Raw genomic sequence first — 22,428 nt, 5'->3', positions numbered from 1 at the left:
GGAGACAGCACTAAAATAACTGGTCAGTCAACATGACAGGCTACACACAATTTCACAAACACTTGGACGAAGAACATGACAAATGCTAAAAGCAGTCCCTGTGCAATCACAAGGACGAACCGCGAGTTGAGCCACACACCGCCAACCCATAAGCGATCGGCGAGCATATGCACGTCGTCCGGTAAGACGACCAACCGACGATCAACCGAGACCATCCCCACTCAAGCCATGTGTGCCGGCAATGGTCGGGTGAGTCACGGCTATCCAAACCTCACTGCTGCTCCAAGCCGACTGAACTTCTGCCACGTCCCAACTCTCAGACTGCCAGGTCCGAACTCCACTGCTGGTGCGTTCCAACTGACTGGTCGACACACAACGACCGGGAAGTAACAGTAGTACAGCAAAGATAATACAGCAGGGCCGATATCGGTAAGCGTTGCTGCTGCCGCTCACGGGCGGGCAAGGTAGCATCTCAGTGACACCGGTAATAGAAATTAGCATAACAAGGTGACAGTACAGTAAAAACAGGATATTAAATAAGAGATGGCATGAAGACAAGCCACGTACGGCTGAAAGGGTATACCCCATCGTCAGGCTATATGGCATTACAAAAACAATTTCACAGTAGGAACATACATGTGTTAAACAGTCTTTTCATAAAAGCTGTGGTCATCCTGTGGAAGAAGAAAAAAAACCTAGTAAGAGGCAATGCCACTTTGCAAGCTGGATTAATGTTTGCATGAAAATGTTTTGTAACAGTCACTCACTGTGTTCTTATGGAGTGGGAGTCTTGTCATGATGAGCTGAGGTGTATACATTTCTGTGGCTCTCTTGGCTTTCCTGATCACTGTTCACAAATTTTCACAACAGGATAACCACAGCATTTATGAAAAGAATGTTTAACGTCTGCATGTTCCTATTGTGAAATTGTTTTTGTAATGTCATATTGCCTGAGGATGAGGTATACCCTCAAAACATGTCACATGATAAATAATACGTTAGTTAACAAATTTTGTGACTGGTAGCGGTAGTTAAAAACCTTTACATATTTTTTGAGGCAGACACGGTCGAAAAATAGTCAAAATGGTGTGAAAATTACCTAACTGTCAGTTTAATAAGTTATAGTTGCAAAATACTAGCACTAATTCTTTACAGAAGAATGGAACAGCTGGAGAAGTCAACCTTGGGGAAGATCAGTTTGGATTCAAGAGAAACGTAAGAACATGCAAGGCAATACTGACCCTATCACTTATCTTAGAAGACAGGTTAAGGAAAGACAAATGTACGTTTATAGTATTTGTAGGCTTAGGGAAAGCTTTTGACAAAGGTAACTGGAGTACTGTCTTTAACATTCTGAAAGTAGCAGCAGTAAAATACAGGAAGTGAAAGGCTATTTACAACTTCTACAGAAACTAGACGGTGGTTATGAGTGTCGAGGGGCATGAAATGGAGGCAGTGGTTGAGAAGGGAGTGAGGCAGGGTTGTAGCCTATCTCCCATGTTATTCAATCTGTACAAGCAGTAAAGGATGCTCCCCTACCACCCCCCCCCCACCCCCACCCCCCAAAAAAAAAAGTATGAATTAAAATTCAGGGAGAAGAAATATAAACTGTAGGGTTTGCTGATAACATTGTAATTGAGTCAGAGATAGAAAAGGACTTGGAAGAGGAGTTGAACAGAATGGGCAGTGCCTTTAAAGGAAGACATAAGATGAACATCAACAGAAACAAAATAAGGATAATGGAATGTAGGCTAATTAAATCATGTGATGCAAAGGGGATTAGATTAGGAAATGAGAGACTTAAAGTAGTAGATAAGTTTTGCTATTTGAGCAGCAAAATACCTAATGATGGCCAATGTTGAGAGGATATAAAAGTAGAGTGGCAATGGCAAGAGGATATAAAAGTGGCAATGGCAAAAAAAGCAATTTGAAGAAGAGAAATTTGTTAACATTGAAAATAGATTTAAGTGTTTGGAAGTTTTTTTCTGAAGGTATTTGTCTGAAGTGTAGCCATGTACGGAAGTAAAACATGTATGATAAATTGTTTGGGCAAAAAGAGAATAGAAGCCTTTTAAATATGGTGCTACAGGAGAATGTTGAAGACTAGATGGGTCAGTCACATAGCTAATGAGGAGGTACTGAATATAACTGTGGAGACAAGAAATTTGTGGCACAGCTTGACCACATTCTGTGACATCAAGGGCTCACCAGTTTAGTGTTAGAGGGAAGTGAGTGTGGGTGTGGGTGGGGGGGATAAAAATTGTAGAAGGAGACCAAGAAGTAAATACAGTAACCAGATTGAGAAGGATTTGGGTCGCACTAGTTATTTGGAGATGAAGAGGCTCAGACAGGATAGAGTGGCATTGAGGACTGCATCAAACCAGCCTTCGGACTGATGACCACCACCACAACAACAAAAACAGCAACAGACAATAAACATTGTATGGATGTTATTCATACATACACCAAGGTTTTATGTAAATTAACTGCAAAGAAAATGCAGCATACTACATTATTACAAACTAATCCATGTAAAGTAGTACAGTATATGAACTCATTTCTGCTCTTGTAGTGATCATTGTCTGTTCTTCGTAAGCCTAGGTTAGTTTGTTTTTGCATGTTTCGTGAGTCATGTTCATGTCAACTTGCCATGGTTTGGAACATGTTGGTGGATTTACAAATAAGAAACATTTTCTTTGTGTAAACATGTTAGCATGCTGGTTGTTCACACGGCTGAATTTGTAAAGCTTAATGTGTCACAGAATTGGTAAAAGTAACCCAGCCACTTAGGTACTATCTTCTCATCAATTTACCTATAGGATAGAAGAAATTGTCATGGAGAAATTATTTAAGTTTGGTTTTAAGCCTTTCATTATCTGCCAATATCTTTAATTCACAAGAGATAAGGTCAAATATTTTTATGACTGCATACTTCACTCCTTTTTGTGCAAGAGTAAGGCAATGTTGTGAATAGTCAAATCTATTTTTGTTCTTAGTGTAAAATCAAACAATGGAAAGTCCAGGATGGAATAATGACAATATTATGAAAAGGATAGTAACTACTCACCATATAGCAGAGATGCTGAGTCATAGATAGGCACAACAATGTCAAACAAAGCTTTTGGCCAAACAGGCCTTCATCAAAATTAGACAAATCACACAAACACACACAAAGGAAACTAAGAAACTCACATACACATGAACACATCTGTGGCTATTCCATTTGACATCAGTGAATGGAAGTATGCAGTGTAAGCTAATGTTCTAATGCTTTCATCAGTAAAATCAACTATTACTTGTAGATAAAATGCTACTAAAGTTAAGCATTAGAGAACATCTATATATATGATTTCTAATTCATGTTCCGTTCAAGAGCAGCTCTGTTGGACTTGATTGCGGTTCTTACATCAGCACTGATGTCCAACATTATTTCTGCTTTATTGGAGTAAGATGAAAGATCATTTACATATAGGGAGAAGAGTAGTGGTTTCAGACTTGATACCTGTGGAATGCCAATAGTAATTTGACCCCATTAAGAAGATTATTCATCACAAGAGCTGCGTGACACTTTGCTTCATATTAATGAAATTAGAAGTGAACCATGTACTCACAGTACATAAAAAATCATAAACTTTAATTAGCTCCAAACAAGTTTTGTCACTTGCTCAGTCAAATGGTTTAGACAGAGCGCAGAATAACCATTTAGGCAAAATCTTGTCATTCAGGTATTTTAATACACAATTGCTGAAATGGTAGATAGCGTGTTCAGCGGAGAGGTTCTTGTGGTATCCAAATTATGATTGATACAGAATCTTATATTTGTTGATATGCTCTACCATCATGAAATACATTACCTTCTCCAGAATGTTTGAGGAGAAAGTTAATAGTGAAATCAGGTGATAGTTGTTAAGGACTGTCTTACTAGTTTTTTCACCTGCCTCGAGATGACTGGGTGTTTGTGTTGTCTTCATCATTTCATCATCATTCATGACAATGATGAGATTGGACTGAGCATGGGTTGGGAATTTGTATGGGCACTGATAATCGCGCAGTTGAGCGCCCCACAAACCAGTCATCATCATCATCATCATCATCATCATCATCATCTTCCTAGTTACAGAAGAGTCTGACAGCGACATAGTTTAGTCTGTCAGGAAAGCAACACTGTGAAAGCAATGCAGTGCATTAAATATATTGCTGAATATCAGAAGAATATGCTTTTAATGTTGTGCTTGGAAGATTATCAAACTCATCAGAATTTTTCCTTTTGAGAGAGTTATTTATCTGGAAGATGGTGGAGTGATCTGTATTGATTGGATGCTTATCACACAAGTTGTCACATATAGCCTACAGAAATGCTTTTTTCTGCAACGAATAAGAGGGGTAGTTAGAATAGTTTAATATTTTCTCATTAACGTAATTGAATAGCTTTGAGCTTGTCTCAGTTTGCCACCTTTTCATCAGCAGTAATTGTTCTAGATCTTCAGTTGTCTAGGAAAGTATTTGTTGCTGCAAAATATCTTCATTGCTAGCAAACTGGTTAACATACAACAGCAAACTCTACATAGCATATGGCATCCTCAAAAAGTTTTTGTATATGCTTTGAGGTGACATTTCATTGTTATTGTGAACCACAAGCCACTCATTTTCACCTTCCATCAGAAGCAAGGTAATTCATCACTGCGCTAGTAGTGGGATTTGGACTTTATGGTGCATTTCACTCCAGAAATTTAACATGTTTATGGTAAACAGAATGGATGAGCAAATGTTTTTGTTATAACCTTTAATCACCAATAATTGCGTGGATATTCAAACACTCTCACTTAGGAACAATAGCTCGTTACATGATAACAACCCAGTATCTCTTATTCGACTGCCATGCCGTGACATAGGGTCGGCACCATTCGTAGCTAGGTGGCGCTCCCACGCTCAGCCGAGTTGCGGAGCGCCTCTATCGCCGTTTGCGCATACTGTCGTGGCGGCACTGTTAAATATCGTGGCACTGTCACAACACTTTTCCCCCCTTGAAAAAAAAAAAACACTCACTTCCTTGGAGACACGGACAGTGCGGAGACATCCATGGCTTCTTGTGAGGCCCCGAGAAGATCCCGCGGAGAGACACAAGAGTACGGTCGAAAATGTCCAGTACGGAAGCTCGTGCCTCCTGGATGAGATGATGGGTGAAAACTCCGGAGCAGCATCCATAGGTGTCGTGGACCTGGGGGTGTGCTCCAGCGAGATGGGTCCCGGAGAAGGCGGCGTCGCAACTGGGGCCGGTTCCGGCGTCCTCGGAAACGGTAGTGACGTCGGCTGCAGCAACACACACGGGAGGTCGGCAGCAGCGACAGGACTGGCTTCTCGGGCTGGTGGAGGCGAAGGAAGGGGCGGTGGCACCAGCGTGGCCACCACTCGTGGGAACATGGCGAACAACCGTGCCATCGTCCGTACGTATTTCACAAAGCCGGCGGCCGCGAAGAGCCTTGACCACCCCTGGAATCCATTTAGGGCGAGATCCATACCCTCGTGCCCACACGTCGGCGCGCACCGAGTATTTTCCCGCACTAGGGGACACAGCACAAGGCCTGACAGGGTGAAGCAAGTGCAGTAGAGTGCGCGGTTGGCGGCCATGCAAGAGTTCAGCAGGGCTGCGATCGCCCAGAGGCGTGAAGCGATAAGAACTCAGAAATTGCAGCAGAGCGTCATTTGTGGAAAAATCACTAAGGAATTTTTTCATCTGGCTTTTGAAAGTGCGGACAAGGCGCTCAACCTCCCCATTCGATTGCGGATGGAAGGGTGGTGCTGTAACATGATGATCCCGTGTCCAGTACAAAAATCACGGAAGGCCTGCGAAGAGAACTGAGGGCATTGTCTGTGATGATCGTGGATGGAAGACCTTCTAGCACAAAGATTTTGGACAAAGCCAGCATTGTCGCTGCAGTGGTGGGCGACGGACATCGAACAACAAACGGAAACTTCGAGAAGGCGTCAATCAACAGCAGCCAATAAGTGCCGAGGAAGGGGCCGGCAAAGTCAGCGTGCACCCGTTTCCATGGCTGCGCCGGGTCGGGCCACGGAGAGGGCATTGTATGGGGTGCAGCCAGTTGTTGAGCACACTGACCACACGCAGCAACCACGTGGGCGATGTCCGAATCAATACCGGGCCAATAAACGTGCCTGCGGGCCAGCGACTTAGTCCGAGAAATCCACCAATGGCCTTCATGCAACAGTTTGAGAACATCTTTGCGAAGAGAGGCTGGCACCACGACCCGTGGAGATGCGCCATCCGTGGCCAGAAGAACAACACCATCACGAACAGACAGACGAAGGCGCAAGGCATGGTAGTTGCGAAGGGGATCCGATGCGCGGCCCTTGGTCCTGTCCGGCCAACCCCGTTGAATAAAACCGATCACCTGACGCAAGACCGGGTCCCGCACAGTAGCCGACGCGACCTGTGAACCTGTAAGTGGAAAACCCTCGACCGCACGATGTTCTGCCTCATCAATGTGGAAACAGAATAGTTCATCACGATCGAAAACCGGGTCGGAGCCCATCGGCAAACGCGACAATGCTTTAGCGTTGGCGTGTTGGGCCGTGGGGCGATAGTGAATCTCATAGTGAAAACGAGGCAAGTATAAGGCCCAATGTTGCAGACAGTGAGCTGCCTTATTCGGAAGTGACGCCAATGGGCTGAACAGAGAGACAGCAGCTTGTGGTTGGTGATGAGGTGAAACTTAGAACCATACAAAAAAACGCTGGACTTTTTTAGAGCATAAATGATAGCGAGCGCCTCCTTTTCAATTTGAGAGTAACGCCGTTGCGCATCGTTGAGGGTCTTGGAAGCATAGGCGATGGGTAGTTCCGACCCATCCTCATACCGATGGGTGAGAACAGCCCCTAGGCCATACTGGGACGCGTCAGTCGCCAGAACCAAGTGCTGACCCGGACGGAATGTGGCAAGACAAGGCGCCGACTGCAAATGAGCCTTCAGGTGGACAAAAGCCTGCTCACACTCGTCGGACCAACAGAAAGGGGCGTTTTTGCATAACAGCTGATGCAGAGGATGAGCTACCGCCGCCGTGGATGGAATGATCACGAATTCATTCCATCCACAATCTTGCCTACAAATGCCTGAAGTTCTTTTACCATAGACGGCCGGGGTAGAACGTTAATGGCTGCAACGTGCTGACGTAGAGGACGTATACCCTCATGGGACAAGTGGAAACCAAGATACACAATGGAGGGTTGGAAGAACTGTGACTTGTCCAGATTGCACCTCAACCCAGCCGAATGCAAAACCTGAAACAGTGAATGCAAATTGCGAAGGTGCTCCTCAGTGGAGGCCCCCATGGCAACAATGTCATCCAGATAATTTATGCAGCCGGGAACGGAAGCCGTGAGCTGTTCCAAAAACCGCTGAAAAATGGCCGGCGTGCTAGCGGCATCAAATGGTAACTGCTGGTACTGATACAACCCACAAGGAGTGTTGATGACGAGAAATTCCTTGGAAGAAGCATCCAACGGCAACTGATGGTACGCCTCCGATAAGTCAAGTTTGGAAAAGAACTGGCCCCCAGCGAGCTTGGTAAATAACTCCTCAGGACGGGGAAGAGGATAAATGTCAATGAGGCTCTGAGCGTTGACAGTGGCTTTAAAATCACCACACAGTCGCAGACTCCCGTTTGGTTTAGAAACCACCACGATTGGCGATGCCCATTCGCTGGAGGTAACAGGAAGGATAATCCCTGAAGCTGTTAACCTGTCTATCTCAGCCTTGATAGGTGCACGCAACGCCACCGGAATAGGGCGTGCCCGGAAAAACTTAGGGTGAGCTATAGGTTTAAGAGTAATGTGGGCTTCAAAATTCTTGGCACGACCCAGACCAGCAGAGAACACGGACGAAAATTCAGAACACAATCCATCCAGCTGTTGATACGGAATATCCTCAGATATGAGGTGCACATCATCATCAATGGAGAACCCGAACAACTGGAAAGCATCATAACCGAACAGGTTTTCAGTGCCCGCATGATCCACCACATAAAACGTGAGGGGCCTAACGACAGACTTGTAGGCAGTGGAAGCATCAAACTGGCCAGTGATAGGAATTTTCTGTTTATTATAAATTCTCAGATTTCGCGTAACTGGAGACAAGGGAGGGGAGCCCAACTCCAAATACGTGCGAGAATTAATGAGAGTTACTGCAGAGCCAGTGTCCACTTGCATGCGAATGTCTTTATACAGAACACAAACAGTAACAAACAACTTATTTGTTTGAGAAAGCACACAGTTAACATCCATGTCTGATGCCTCGTCCTCGTTGGCAGAAACTTTAGGGGACTGACACACAGAAGCAATGTGGCCTTTTTTCCTACATGAATTACACGTGGCCGAACGTTTTAGACACGTGGCCCTGTCATGCTGTACGAAACAACGTGGACAAGAAGGAAGTGCAGAACGAACCTGCTTCTGTGGTTGCTGTTTTCGCTGCGAGCGTTGCGGCTCAACGCGACGTTGTTTACGCGAGTGAACCGCCGCCACATCTTCGTTCTCCTGTGAACAGGCAAATTGTCCATGTCGAAAGTTGACTGTACAGCGCTTACATCACACCACACGTCTATTTGCGTGCCAGCAGCGTGGAACACTTCGAAGGATTGACCAATGCTAGAACTTCCGACAACGACGGGTTTGGCAGTTGTAGGGCACATTGCCGAAGTTTTTTATCAGGAGCAAGCTGTAGAATAGCATCGCTAACCATTGAATCAGCATAAGACTCATGATGAATGTCCATGACAAACTGACATTTCCTACTCAAACCGTGTAGTTCCACTGCCCAAGCCCAGTAAGATTGATGGGGCTGTTTACGACACCGGTAGAACGCCACACGGGCGGCAACGACGTGGGTGTTTTTTCGGTAATAGTTAGACAATAAGTCACACATTTCTTGGAAGGACAGAGAGGCAGGTTCCCGCAGAAGGGCTAACTGAGATAGCAGCTGATAGATCTGTGGGGAAATCCAAGATAGAAATAACAACTTACACATAGGAGCGTCGACAACGCCGAAAGCCAAGAAGTGTTGCCGCAAACGCTTCTCATAATCCTCCCAGTCTTCAGTGGCTTTGTCGTAAGGAGGGAATGGAGGTGGAGAAGAGGAAGACAGACGATGAGTAAGCGACGTCGACAACGCCTGAATAGCAGCTGTCAGCTGTGTTTGTTGTTCAATGAGCGCTTGCATAAGCTGTTCCATGTCTGCCCCATCATGAACACACAAATCCACAACGCAGTGAAAATATCCCATTCTCGTCACCAAAAAGTGTTATAACCTTTAACCACTAATAATTGCATGGATATTCAAACACTCTCACTTAGGAACAATATCTCATTACATGATAACAACTCAGTATCTCTTATTCGACTGCCGTGCCGTGACATGCGGCTGGCGCCGTTCGTAGCTAGATGGCGCTCCTGTGCTCAGCCGAGTTGCCATTTGCGCGTACTGTCGTGACGGCAATGTTAAATGTCGTGGCACTGTCACAACAGTTTTGTCTCTGACTGATGCCATTACAAACGGAATTGGCTAGCTAGCACTTGCTGACACTCAAGCAGGAGACAATAAACCGAAGGCTTGCTGCCCAGGCTTCTTCATATCCCATACTAAAATGTAGCACTGTATTGCAAAATGCTAATTTCACAAGTGCATCTCTTCATATCAAGTGTGCTTGCTTAAGCAAGCAATCTTGCCATCTACAGCTTCTCCCATACTGGATTAAATGCTACAGCGTGACTATTGGTAAAGGCATTTGTTTGGCCAGAAGGACTACAGGGTATTGGTCCACCAGTGCAACAAAATAACATGCCACATTGTGATTCTGCTCAGTACTTCCTACCCCGTCTCAAAGCTTTGAGTGTATCCGTGTTGACATCACTGGACATTAATAACTATCACAAGGATATCAACACAGCCTTGGCCAGCTGTTTCTCTCATTGGCTTGAGGCCTGCAAATGACAGATCCATCAGGAGCAATTTTAGCCACAATCTTATTCCATAAAAATACCTCATTAACCACATCTATGATTTGTCTGATGACTCACAGATGTAAATTCTGCATAACTCAAATGTATATATTAAACAGATCTTTACTTTTAAAGTGAGGAGACAGTTAATAGGGATCCATGTAAAGGAAATACTTTGTTTGAAGTGTTAAACAAAAATCGTTTGAAAAAATTAGTGATATCCACAATTTGTGGTTAATTTACCTCACAGGACTAGCCAGCAATTGTAGCTTGTGCCTGTTAAAGCATAACTTGATTCATTTAATATGAAGCTGTTATTTGTACAGATACAATTGGTGATCTTACAGTTCCTGAAGAATGAAATTACAATGAAATCAGACCTGTAGCTGCTTACAGGTGCTGATAAATATCAACGGGGACAGTTGAAAATGTGTGCGCCAACCAGGACTCGAACTCGGGATCTCCTGCTTACGTGGCAGATGTTCTATCCGAATGAGCCATTGAGGACACAGAGGATAGTGCGATTGCAGGGACTTACCTGTGGCACACTCCCCGTGAGACAAACATTTCCAGCTTAGTGTCCACACACTACATTTGCAGTGCCCCTACCCACTATACTCATTACTTGTGGCAGTCAGTCTACCAACTCCTGTAAGAGTTTGAGCAATGTGAGTGCATCCTCACTGAAGATCATTGGCCGGTAAGCCTTATCCGTATGAATATGGCATCTGTTCTTTCGGACATGTCCAAAAGAGCAGGTACCATTGGTGATCTTGCAGCTCTCAAAGAATGAAATTACTATGAAATCCAGACCATTAGCTGCTTACAGGCATTGATAAATATCAACGGGGACAGTTGAAAAGAGCTGCGAGATCACCAGTGGTATCTGTTCTTTTGAACATGTCTGAAAGAACAGATACCATATTCGTAGAGATATGGCTTACTGGCCAATGGTCTTCTTCAGTGCGGATGCACTCACATTACTCAAACTCTTACAGGAATCGGTAGATTGACTGCCGCGAGTAATTAGTAGAGTGGGCAGGGACACTACACATGTAGTGTGTGGACAGTAAATTGGAAACATGTGTCTCACAGGGAGCGTGCCAGAGATAAGTCCCTGCAGTCGCACTATCCTCTGTGGCTCAGTGATAGGACATCTGCCACGTAAGCAGGAGATCCCGGGTTCGAGTCCCGGTCGGGGCACACATTTTTCAACTGTCCCAGTTGATATTCATCAATGCCTGTAAGCAACTAAAGATCTGATTTCATTGTAATTTCATGATTCATTTCATGTCCCTAAAGGCTGTCGTACACAATGAGATTTATCGAATGTGATCTGTGAATAAATGAGTGAATATTCGTCTGCTGAGCTTTTGTTTTCTCTCCATATTTGCTTATTTGTCTGGCCTGTTCTCTTCTCACAGGAATCTGCAGGAGAGAGAGATGCAGTAGCAGTGTGTGGTGAAGTGGATATCAAGGAAGAACCAGTAAGTCATACGAATGCAAATACTCATTGTAGCTTCTCATTGACATATTGCTTTTTGTGTAGCCATTGTGGCAATAAAGTCAGTGCATTGCTTTCCTAAAACACACACACACAAACACACACACACACACACACACACACACACACACACACACACACACACACACACACACACAGATATATATATTTTTTCGCGGCAGACTATATTTTATTGGGGTACTGCAGTGCGTGTGTGTTTTCTGTGCTAGTTATCTCTGAATAAGATACTTGTCCAAAAGTTTAGCAATGTTGTTAGCCTTCTTTATGTGCCTATTGATCAGTCAACGTTGCAACTGTATGCTGAGTTGTTACCTTTACCCCTTCCTTTATTTTGTTCCACACAGAACTTTTCATTATCGTATTTATACCGCCACATGGCTCCGTTTCATCCTATTACCTCATATCATCTGTCCTCCATTGCTGTACTGTGTTCTGTAGCTGTTTTTTCCTCTCTCCTAAAGCCCATCTGTATGTCTTACTTTGGTTTGTATCTATACAGCTGGTGTCCTACCAGCTGTCTCTGGTGCATCTCTGGCATGCTGTAGCTCTGCTCGCAGCCACTCCTCCTGCAGCACCCATTATCACCTACTGACCTGACTACCAGATTACAGTCAAACATTTTCTAACAAGTTACCTCATTTTATCCCCTAACCCATCCACCCCTTTTCCAAAGACTGTTCTTGTCATTATGTCACGTGATATCTGTTGTCATTTCCTTACCTCCAGGAGTCCTACTCCCACAAAGCATGCGGGAGAACATCTTTGCCATTTGAAAGTTAGGAGACAGGTACTGACAGAAGTGAATCTGTGAGTGTGGATTGTCAGCTATGCTCGAATACTAGGCAGAAATGCTAACCGTCACACCACCACAGCACTATGGTTAACACTGCTGCACGAACTACCCAAGCTGAGTGCCCTTCTCAACACAAACTTCAGTTCATATCTTCTGCTTATTTTCCCTTACATTGTCATTACTGCCAGGGCTCTCCAGCATCGGAATAGTACCACAGCATTGGACGTAATGGGAAAGTCCTGTACCAGAGGTGATCTTATAGATTTTATATTTTGCCCTATATCTATACGATTATAAGGTCGCCTATGGTACAGGACTTTCCCTTTACGTCCAATGCTGTGGTACTATTCTGATGCTGGAGAGCCCTGGCAGTAGTGACAATGTAAGGGAAAATATGCAGAAGAAGTTTGTGTTTAGGAGGGCACTCAGTTTGGATAGTTCGTGCAGCAATGTTAATTATAGTGCTGTGGTGGTGTAATGGTTATCATTTCTGCCTAGCAAGCAAGAAGACCTGGGTTTGAGACCCGGCTGCAACACAAATTTTAATTCGTGCTTGAATAGTTCAACTGTTAGAGCACTTGTCTGCAAAAAGAGAGGCACCCGGTTCAAGTCTCCCAATGTTTCAAATCTGTTGTTGTTTTTGTTGTTGTCTCCATCATCATCATCATCATCATCATCAGTCCTAAGAATAGTTTGATGTAGTTCTCAATGCTAGTCATCCTGTTCAAGCCTCATCATCTCTGAATGACTGCTTCAACCTATATACAAGACGTGATCAAAAGGTAACACGAATTTTTGTTTTCTTAAAGAACCTTTATTTATTCATCAACATCAACTTTGTCCCCTTCAGAGCAATCTCCCTCAGCTATAATACACTTATGCTGGGCACTTTTCCCAGCCTTTGAAGCACTTCTGAAATTCATTTTTCATTATTGTATTCAGCTTTTCAGCAATTCTGTTTTTATTACATCAGTGGTGGCAAAATGATATCCTTTCATAGTTCTATTCAGCCTCAGGAATAGAAAGAACTCATAGGGGGGCAATTTCTGTTGAATTCAGTGGCTGAGGCAATATAAAAATGTTGTTTTGTTTTGTCAAAAAATAACAAACAAGCATTGAGGTGTGAACAGGAGCATTACTATGATGCAATTTACACAAGTGCTTTCGCTACAGTTGTGGTCATTTTCCAAGGAGTGCTTCATGCAAATGGTGCACGACTTCCAGGTAGTATTCCTTATTGACTGGTACAACCATAAGGCAGGAACTCATGATGCCCTATGCCACTATAATTGAAGAAAACGGTGAGAAGAACCTTCACATCTGATTGAACTTAATTTTTTTTCTGTCTTGACTATTCAGGCAGTTTCCATCGGGGACAATTGGGCCTTGGTTTCATCACACCTGTATACCCATGTTTTGTCACCTATTATAACTTCATTTAGAAGCGCTGGATCCAGCAATCTCCGAGTGATTCAACAATTTTGCTGCTACATGTTTCATACCCAAAGCATCTAAAAAAAATTGCTTGGCATGAGCCAGAGGACATGCTGACATCATCAGCAACCTTTCTGATGGAGATTATCCAGAACCAATTCTTTACTTTTTCATCTCTGCCATCAGTATTTGTTGTGCTAGGATGTCTATGGCAGTCATCTTCTTCAGTGCCTTCTCAACCCTCTTTGAAAAGTTTATACCACTCTTAAACTCTTGTCTTACTCAAAGTAGATTCGCCAAAAGCCACAGTCAACATTTTGAATGTTACACTGCTCTTTATTCCACTATTCAAGCAAAATTTAATGGAAATTCTTTGCTCTGTCTTTTTGCAAAGTAAAAATTCACCAAGCACTTGAAAACACATATAACTTTTTCGACTGTCAACAGTAAACTAAATAACTGAAACATCTGAAAAGATAAATGTACATCAGGAACATATGTACCAACAAGATAAAAAGAAACACATTTGAAAATTGGGTTTTTAAAGCCTGCAAAATTAAAAATTTCCCATTACTTTGTGATCACATCGGATGTCAATCTACTTACTATATTCATCCCTTGGCCTGCCTTTGTGATTCACCCCCCCCCCCCTCCCCCTCTGCCCTTCTCCACCCCACACACAACACACAAACAGTACCATCCAGTACCAAACTGAAAGTTGCTTGATGCACCAGGATGTGTCCTGTCAGTTGATCCCTTCTTTTAATGTTGTGCCAGAAGGTTCTTTTTTCAGCAGTTTGCTTCCATAACTTCTTGTTTGTTATTCAAACTACCCATCTAATCTTCAGCATTCTTCTTTAGCTCCATGTTTCAAAAGCTTCTATTCTCATCTTGTCTGAACTGCTTATTGTCCAAGTTTCAGTTCTGTACTAGAATAAACTTGCCTACACCTAAATTTATATTAGATTTATATTAGTTTTTTCCAGAAGTGCTGCTCGTATTATAGCTTGTCTCCATTTTATATCCTTTCTACTTTGATCATTGTCAGCAATTATGCTGCCCAAATAACAAAACTTACTAGCTATTCTTAGTTTCTCATTTTCTAAGTTTATTCTCTCAGCATTTCCTGATTTAATTTATCTATATTCCATTAACCTTCTTTTACTTTTGTTGATGTTCATTTTACAACCTCCTTTCAAGACACTGTCCATCTGTTCAGCTGCTCTTCCAAGTTCTTTGCTTTCTCTGACAGAGTTACAATGTCATCAACAAACCTCTGAGTGTCTTATCCCTGAAATTTACTTCTCTTTCCAAACTTATCCTTTGTTTCTGTAACTGCTTGCTCTGCTCACAGATCGAATAACATTGGGATAGGCTACAGGTATCTAATAGTCCCTTCTCAACCACTCTTTCTCCTTCATATCCTTCAACTCTTACAGCTGCAGTCTGGTTTCTGTCAAATTGTAGATGATCTTTTGCTCCCTGGGTTTAATCCCTTTTGCTTTCAGAATTGGAAAGAGTGTTCAGTCAACAATGGCAAAAGCTTTCTCTAAATCTACAAAATCTGTAAGTGCAGGTTTTCTTTTCTTCAACTACATGCTAGGATAAGCCATAAGGTTAGCATTGCCTGGCATGATCCTACATTTATAATGAACCTAAACTGATCTTCTCCAAGGGTGGCTTCTATAGTTCTTCCATTCTTCTGTAAATATTTCATGTCAGTATTTTGCCACCACAACTTATTTGAACTGAAAGTTCAGTAACATTCACACTTGTCATCACCTGCTTTCTTTGGGGTACAAATTACTCTTCTTGAATTCTGAGACTACTTAGCCTGTCTCATAGATCGTGCGCACCATGTGGACCTGTTTTGTCATTGCTGGCTCCCCTACAGATCTTAATAATTCTGAGTGAATGTTGTCTACTTCAAAGACCTTATTTTGCCTGAGATCTTTCAGTGCTGTGCTAAATTCTTCTCACAGTATCGTATCTCCCAACTCACATTTATCTACTTCCTCTCTCCATTCTGTTACTGGGTAGTTATAATTTAACTTTCCGTATTTAACACATTATAACACACATGTATATCTTCGAAATTTCGTGAAAGTAGGGGAGCAGGGTTGAGAACTTACAATAACTAACGATGATATTAGTCAAACATAACAATTTATAATTTTTCGATAATGTCTAGAACGACTCGCGACATGCCAAGTAATCCGAATTAGCGCTGCCAGTGCCAAGCGAATAAGTTTGTACGAGATGTGCAGATGGCAGAGTGTTAACAGATGTCCTACCATCCTGTCCCCTCTCCTTATCAGTGTTTTCTGCATATTCCTTTCCTCTCCGATTCTATACAGAACCTCCTCTTTCCTTATGTTATCATCCCACCTAATTTTCAACATTCGTCTGTAGAATCACACCTCAAATGCTTCAATTCTCTTTCATTCCAGTTTTCCCGCTGTCCATGTTTCACTACCATACAATGCTGCACTCCAAACGCACATTCTCAGAAATTTCTTCCTCAAATTAAGCCCTATGTTTGATTCTAGTAGACTTCTCTTGGCCAGGAATGCCCTTTTTGCCAGTGCTAGTCTGCTTTTGATGTCCTCCTTGCTCCATCCATCAATGGTTATTTTATTGCCCAGGCAGCAGAATTACTTAACTTCATGTACTTCGCGACCATCAATTCAGATGTTTTCTTGCTGTTCTCATTTCTGTTACTTCTCATTACTCTCATCTTTCTTCGATTTGCTCTCAATCCATATTCTCCTCATTAGATTGTTCCTTCCATTCAGCAGCTAATATTATTCTTCTTCACATTCACTCATGATAGCAATTTCATCAGCAAATTGTATCATTGATATCCTTTCACCGTGAATTTTAATTTCACTCCTAAACTGTTCTTTTATTTCCACCATTGCTTCTTCAATGTCCAGATTGAACAGTAGGAGCAAAAGACTACATCCCTGTTTCACAGCCTTTTTAATCTGAGCACTTTGTTCTTGGTCGTCATCTCTTATAATTCTCTCTTGGCTCTTGTACATATTGTATATTACCCATCTCTCCCTATAGCTTACCCCAATTTTTCTCAGAATTTCAAACACCTTGCACCGTATTACATTGTCGAGCACTTTTTCCAGGTCAAAAAATCCTATGAAGGTGTCTTGATTTTTCTTTAGCCGTGCTTCCATTACCAGCTGTATGTCAGAATCGCCTCTCTCGTGCCTTTACCTTATCTAAAGCCAAACTGATCGTCATGTAGCACATCCTCAATTTTCTTTTCCATTCTTCAGTTGTCAGCATCTTGGATGCATGAGCTGTCAAGCTGATTGTGGGATAATTCTAGCACTTGTCAGCTCTTGCAATCTTCGGAATTGTGTGGATGATAAAGACTGCTGGCTCTTACAGTACCACTTCATAACATGTAATACAGACTGTGACATAAATCTAAATACTGAGTGCTTTGACAGTCATTTTCCAATAATAATGTTTTCATTATTTACCAATAAAATGGCGTAATAGGGTCGGCTTGATGAAGCAAGGCTGCATTTTAATTGTTTGGAGGAACATTGATCTTAAGTCTTCCAAAGCTCTTTTAAATTCTGATTCTAATACTGGATCCTCTATCTCTTGTAAATCGACTCCTGTTTCTTCTTCTATAACATCAGACACATCTTCCCCCTCATAGAGGCTTTCTATGTATTCTTTCCACCTATCAACTCTCTCCTCTGCATTTAGCAGCGGAATTCCTGTTGCACTCTTAATGTTACCATACTTGCTTTTAATGTCACCGAAGGTTGTTTTGACTTTCTTGTATGCTGAGTCTGTCCTTCCGACATTCACTTCTTTTTTTTTTTATTTCTTCACATTTTTCATGCATCCATTTTGTCTTAGGTTCCCTGCACTTCCTATTTATTTCATTCTGCAGTGACTTGTATTTCTGTATTCCTGAGTTTCCCAAAACATTTTTGTACTTCCTCCTTTCATTGATCAACTGAAGTATTTCCTCTGTTACCCGTGGTTTCTTCATAATTACCTTCTTTGTACCTATGTTTCTCTTTCTATCTTCATTCCTCTTCAACTGTACCACCTACTGAACTATTCATTATTGCTGTATGTATAGCCTTAAGAGAACGTCAAGTGTATCTTGTCATTCCTTAGTACTTCCGTATCCCACTTCTTTGCATATTGATTCTTCCTGACTAATGTCTTAAACTTCAGCGTACTCTTCATCACTACTATACTGTGACCCAAGTCTATACCTGCTCCTGGCTACACCTTACAATCCAGTGTCTGATTTTGGAATCTCTGTCTGACCATGATATAGTCTAACTGATATCTTCCCATATCACCCAACCTTTTCCAAGTATACCTCCTCCTCTTGTGGTTCTTGAAAAGAGTTTTCACTATTACTAGCTGAAATTAGTCTTTCTCCTCTCTCATTCCTTGTCCCAAGCCCATTTTCTCCTCTAACCTTTTCTCGTACTCCTTCCCTTACAATTGCATTCCAGTCCCCTATGTTAATTTGATTTTCATCACCCTTTACATACTGTATTACCCTTTCAATATCCTCATCTACTTTCTCCATCCTTTCATCTTCAGCTTGCAATGTCGGCACGTATACCTGAACTATATTTCTTGGCGTTGGTTTGTTGTTGATTCTGACAAGAACAGCCCTATCACTGAACTGTTCACAGTAAATCACTCTCTGCCCTACCTTCGTATTCATAATGAATCCTACTCCCTTTACACTATTTTCTGCTGCTGTTAATGTTACCCTATACTCATCTGACCAGAAATCCTTGACTTCCTTCCACTTCACTTCACTGACCCCTACTATATCTAGATTGAGCCTTTGCATTTCCCTTTTCAGATTTTCTAGTTTCCCTACCACGTTCAAGCTTCTGACATTCCACGCTCCGACTAGTAGAACATTATCCTTTCATTGATTATTCAGTCTTTTTCTCATGGTCACCTCCCCCTTGGTAACCCCTCCTGGAGATCAGAATGGGACACTATTCTGGAACCTTTTGCCAATGGAGAGAATCATGACACTTTTTCAATTACAGGCCACATGTCCTGTGGATACACGTTATGTGCCTTTAATGCATTTGCATCCTCATGCCATTGATCATTGCTGATTCTTCCACCTTTAGGGGCAGTTTCCCACCCCTTGGACAAGAGAGTGCCCTGAACCTCTGTCCACTCCTCCACCCTCTCTGACAAGGCCGTTGTCAGAATGAGAGTGACTTCTTATGCTGGAAGTCTTCGGCTGCCAGTGCTGATTATTAACCAAAATTTAAGCAGTGGCAGGATTCAAATCTGGGAGCAAAGACATTTAGATTACTTGTCAAAGATGCTGCCCCAGACCACAGGTCTATATATTATGATGTGTTAAATAGGGAAAGTTTAATTATAACCCCTTGGTTTACTGCCTACAAGTTATTTCCCTTGTATAGCCCTCCTGTATATTGCTTCCACATTTCAGGTTTCCCTTCTTATTTTACAAGGAAACATAACCAACTTGACCCCATACTCTAAGGAGAAAAAAAGCACACTTTAAGATATTTCCCCCAGCAGTCAATCACATGCAGCGGCCTACAGGGTGTGCTTCTGACAGTATGCTGTTACTACCTTCTGAAAATAAAGCTTGTAAAGTTTTTCATGCACCGGTTATGTATCAGTTGATCCACCCCACTGCAGCTGCTTAATGCCTGAGCATGAACTGGTGTACAACAGAGTGATAGCCAGAGCCCTTCTGTTCACAGGATGTTGAAGGTGAGAGAAGAGAAGAGGGAGGTGGACAAATCTGCCCCCACGTGGTTTGAAATCTTTTCAAGAACACATTATTTTCCATGAAAAATGTAATATGTAAACTTCTCACACATTTATATCTCTTGAGACATTCTGGTTCTGAATCTGTACTTTCTCAAACACTGTCTTTGGAGGAACATCCTTAAGGGGACATTGTATGTCCTACACCATTAATGTTAAATTATCAAATTTTGTGACCCATTATCTTGAAAACTTTTTAAGACACCAACTTACAATTTTCCATAGTTATTGAATGCACCTTTCTAGATACACTGAATTAGAGGTATTACTAAAATTGTATTGCGGGGCATGTTATCCTTTTTTTTCTTTTTTTGGTCAAACACTCAATTTTTTGACAGAATTTTGTAAATAAATGAACATAAAAACAAAACAACTCAGGATATTTTAATTATTCTAGTTCCATATGTGTTGAATCTCACACTTGGCATGCTGTGAAAATTTCATGTCCATACCATCAGTACTTTTTAGAAAACTGGCTATTTATTGCAAAAAATGTAGTTCAGAGATACTGAGGTTTAAAACTTTTTTATTGCAAATTCTTATGCGGACTTACATTTCTACGTCTTTTATGCACTAGAGTTGCCCTGGCCCATAATCTGTGTCTTGTTCAGTGTCACAACAGCCCAGTGCTTGCCTCCTCCCTTTCTTTCTAGCTTCTTTTGTCATTTGCTGAGCAGCTAACTTTGCTGCACGTACATGAAGCTCGTCCAGTTCCCGCAGTCCTTTAGCTGTGTTCTGTCCAAATCTTACCCCTAACTTCTCCAGAACCTTAAGTCTTTTATAGTTCCCACCATTGAAAGTTATTACAGTGACTGCTAACTTTAAAGTCATAAGGCCAACAAACATGGCACCACACAACATTATTGAAAGACTCATTCACATTCTGGATCTTCTCATGTAAACACTTCTTTAGTAGCTTAGGATTTGCCAAATCTCTGTAAATAGGTTTGATTGCCCTAATATCATTACTTTTACGACTGTCATCTATTCCTAAAGTTACTTTCCTTTTTGATGCACTAGGGGTTGGGGTCACTTCAGAAACATAATCGTGGATCCCTTCACTGTTAGCACACGTATTTTCAAGTACTTCAGAAGAAAATGCAGGTCTCACTTATCTGTTATCCGCAACTTTGTGTTTCTTGAAGTTACTTTTACACTTAGTCATTTTATTTACATATAAAAAGCAATAGAAGTTAGCATACTACATAAATAGCTGATAATCACACTTTCAAGAGAAACTTGTATCAGAAACAAAGGACTGATTAGTTTATTCGTAATGCCAACTTTAGAGACATAGCAGAAGGCACAAAACAAAGCAATTCACAGCTTTCTAGACTGTGTAGTTCCCAAGATATGACTGCTCAACTGTGGTAGTATATGCGTAGCCACAAAATTTGATTGTCACACGTCAACATTCAAAATATTGTTTGAAGATCTCACAATTGTCTGATTTTAAGGTATTGTATACCAAAATGTTCAGGAAAATCCTAAGTAGAGTATGGAGTAGAAAACAGAAAATGTCAAATTTCAACGAATTTCACATGCAGTGTCCCCTTAAGTAGTTGTAAGTACCCAGATTGACAGTTTCAGCGGTTTTCAAGAGTCCCTGTGCTGTACTGACCAGCAGCTTCACCTCCTCCTATGGAGATATCTTGGGCATCATCTCCTTCATCCAATTTGCTGTTCCCATCTCCTCACAGCCAAAGACTAGAGACCTCCTCAATTGGGGGACTTGACTTACACTTGCCCTAATCTTTTGAAAGAGAGCAAACTGAAATAGCTCCTCCTGCTGCACAGTGATGTTAACAAGTGGATATCCTTGGTGGATTACCACCATCCTAAAATATGAGACTGCAGTCCTGTAAGTCTGTTTCCCTGTGTCCTGTCTCAGCTTTTGCTGGATTCAGTTATCCTGGGAAGTGGGAGTAAGGAACTCCTCCCTCATTCTCTTATTCACTGTTGTGGAAGTGGTGCAGGTCTGTTTACCCTCTTCACTTGGAGATGGCACTTTTCTTGGAGACCTTAGGTTCAAGACGCTTTAATTTCCCATATTTGTTCTTAGGAAGCCATTCTTTGGCTTCCTTTTCTCTTAGTTCTCTTAGAAGTTTCCTCCTCTGTGCCCTAGACAAGGCTTTGATCCTGATCTGGTCCAATTTATTAGAGATCTTTTCCACATCTTGGACTGCTCTGTCCCCCAAACCAGTTTCGAAAAGAGCCTACATTGTTTCAGTGCCTGATTTTTGGGTATTTGAAATATCATCAAGTCCCTCACTTTTTAGATTAGGTTCTAAAGGACCACAGATTTGATGGGAAAATGTACTACTGAAAAAATACATAATTTGGCAACGATTTGATTTTTATTCGGCAGTGAAATTGTGTAGTTAAAAGTGGCACATTGGGGCAATATGTGATCCCATAACACCACACTTCCTGACATGCTGTATCAATAACTTATAATTCTAAATGCGTCATTTTGTGAATGTGTATGGGATATAACACCCAGAAACTCAAAAGTATGCATTAGTATATAACAAGTAAAAATATTTCAAATATAGTGCCACTAGTGAAACCCAAGCTGCCAGACATGTACACTTAAGCCAACAGCCAGATTCAGATATCAACATTTAAACAAGTCATGTTAACATGTGTTTAAGGCAGCTGGGATTGGAACTTCCAAAAATGGGCGTACTACACTCCTGGAAATTGAAATAAGAACACCGTGAATTCATTGTCCCAGGAAGGGGAAACTTTATTGACACATTCCTGGGGTCAGATACATCACATGATCACACTGACAGAACCACAGGCACATAGACACAGGCAACAGAGC

The 22,428-nt window shown here is 41.9% G+C and overlaps 1 protein-coding gene across 1 annotated transcript in view; it reads left to right on the top strand.

The window, feature by feature from the left end:
* Positions 1-22,428, top strand: part of LOC126425029 (uncharacterized) — a 102,293-nt gene that overhangs the window by 8,155 nt on the left and 71,710 nt on the right. The window contains exon 2 of the mRNA XM_050087938.1: positions 11,436-11,498. Coding sequence (XP_049943895.1) covers positions 11,436-11,498 — 63 coding nt within the window. The remainder of the gene's footprint in view (positions 1-11,435; positions 11,499-22,428) is intronic.

This window comes from Schistocerca serialis, chromosome 10 (assembly GCF_023864345.2).
Source record: "Schistocerca serialis cubense isolate TAMUIC-IGC-003099 chromosome 10, iqSchSeri2.2, whole genome shotgun sequence".
NCBI lineage: Eukaryota > Metazoa > Arthropoda > Insecta > Orthoptera > Acrididae > Schistocerca > Schistocerca serialis.
The sequence above is the reverse complement of the archived record's forward strand: the minus strand, read 5'-3'. Positions and strand labels throughout refer to the sequence as shown.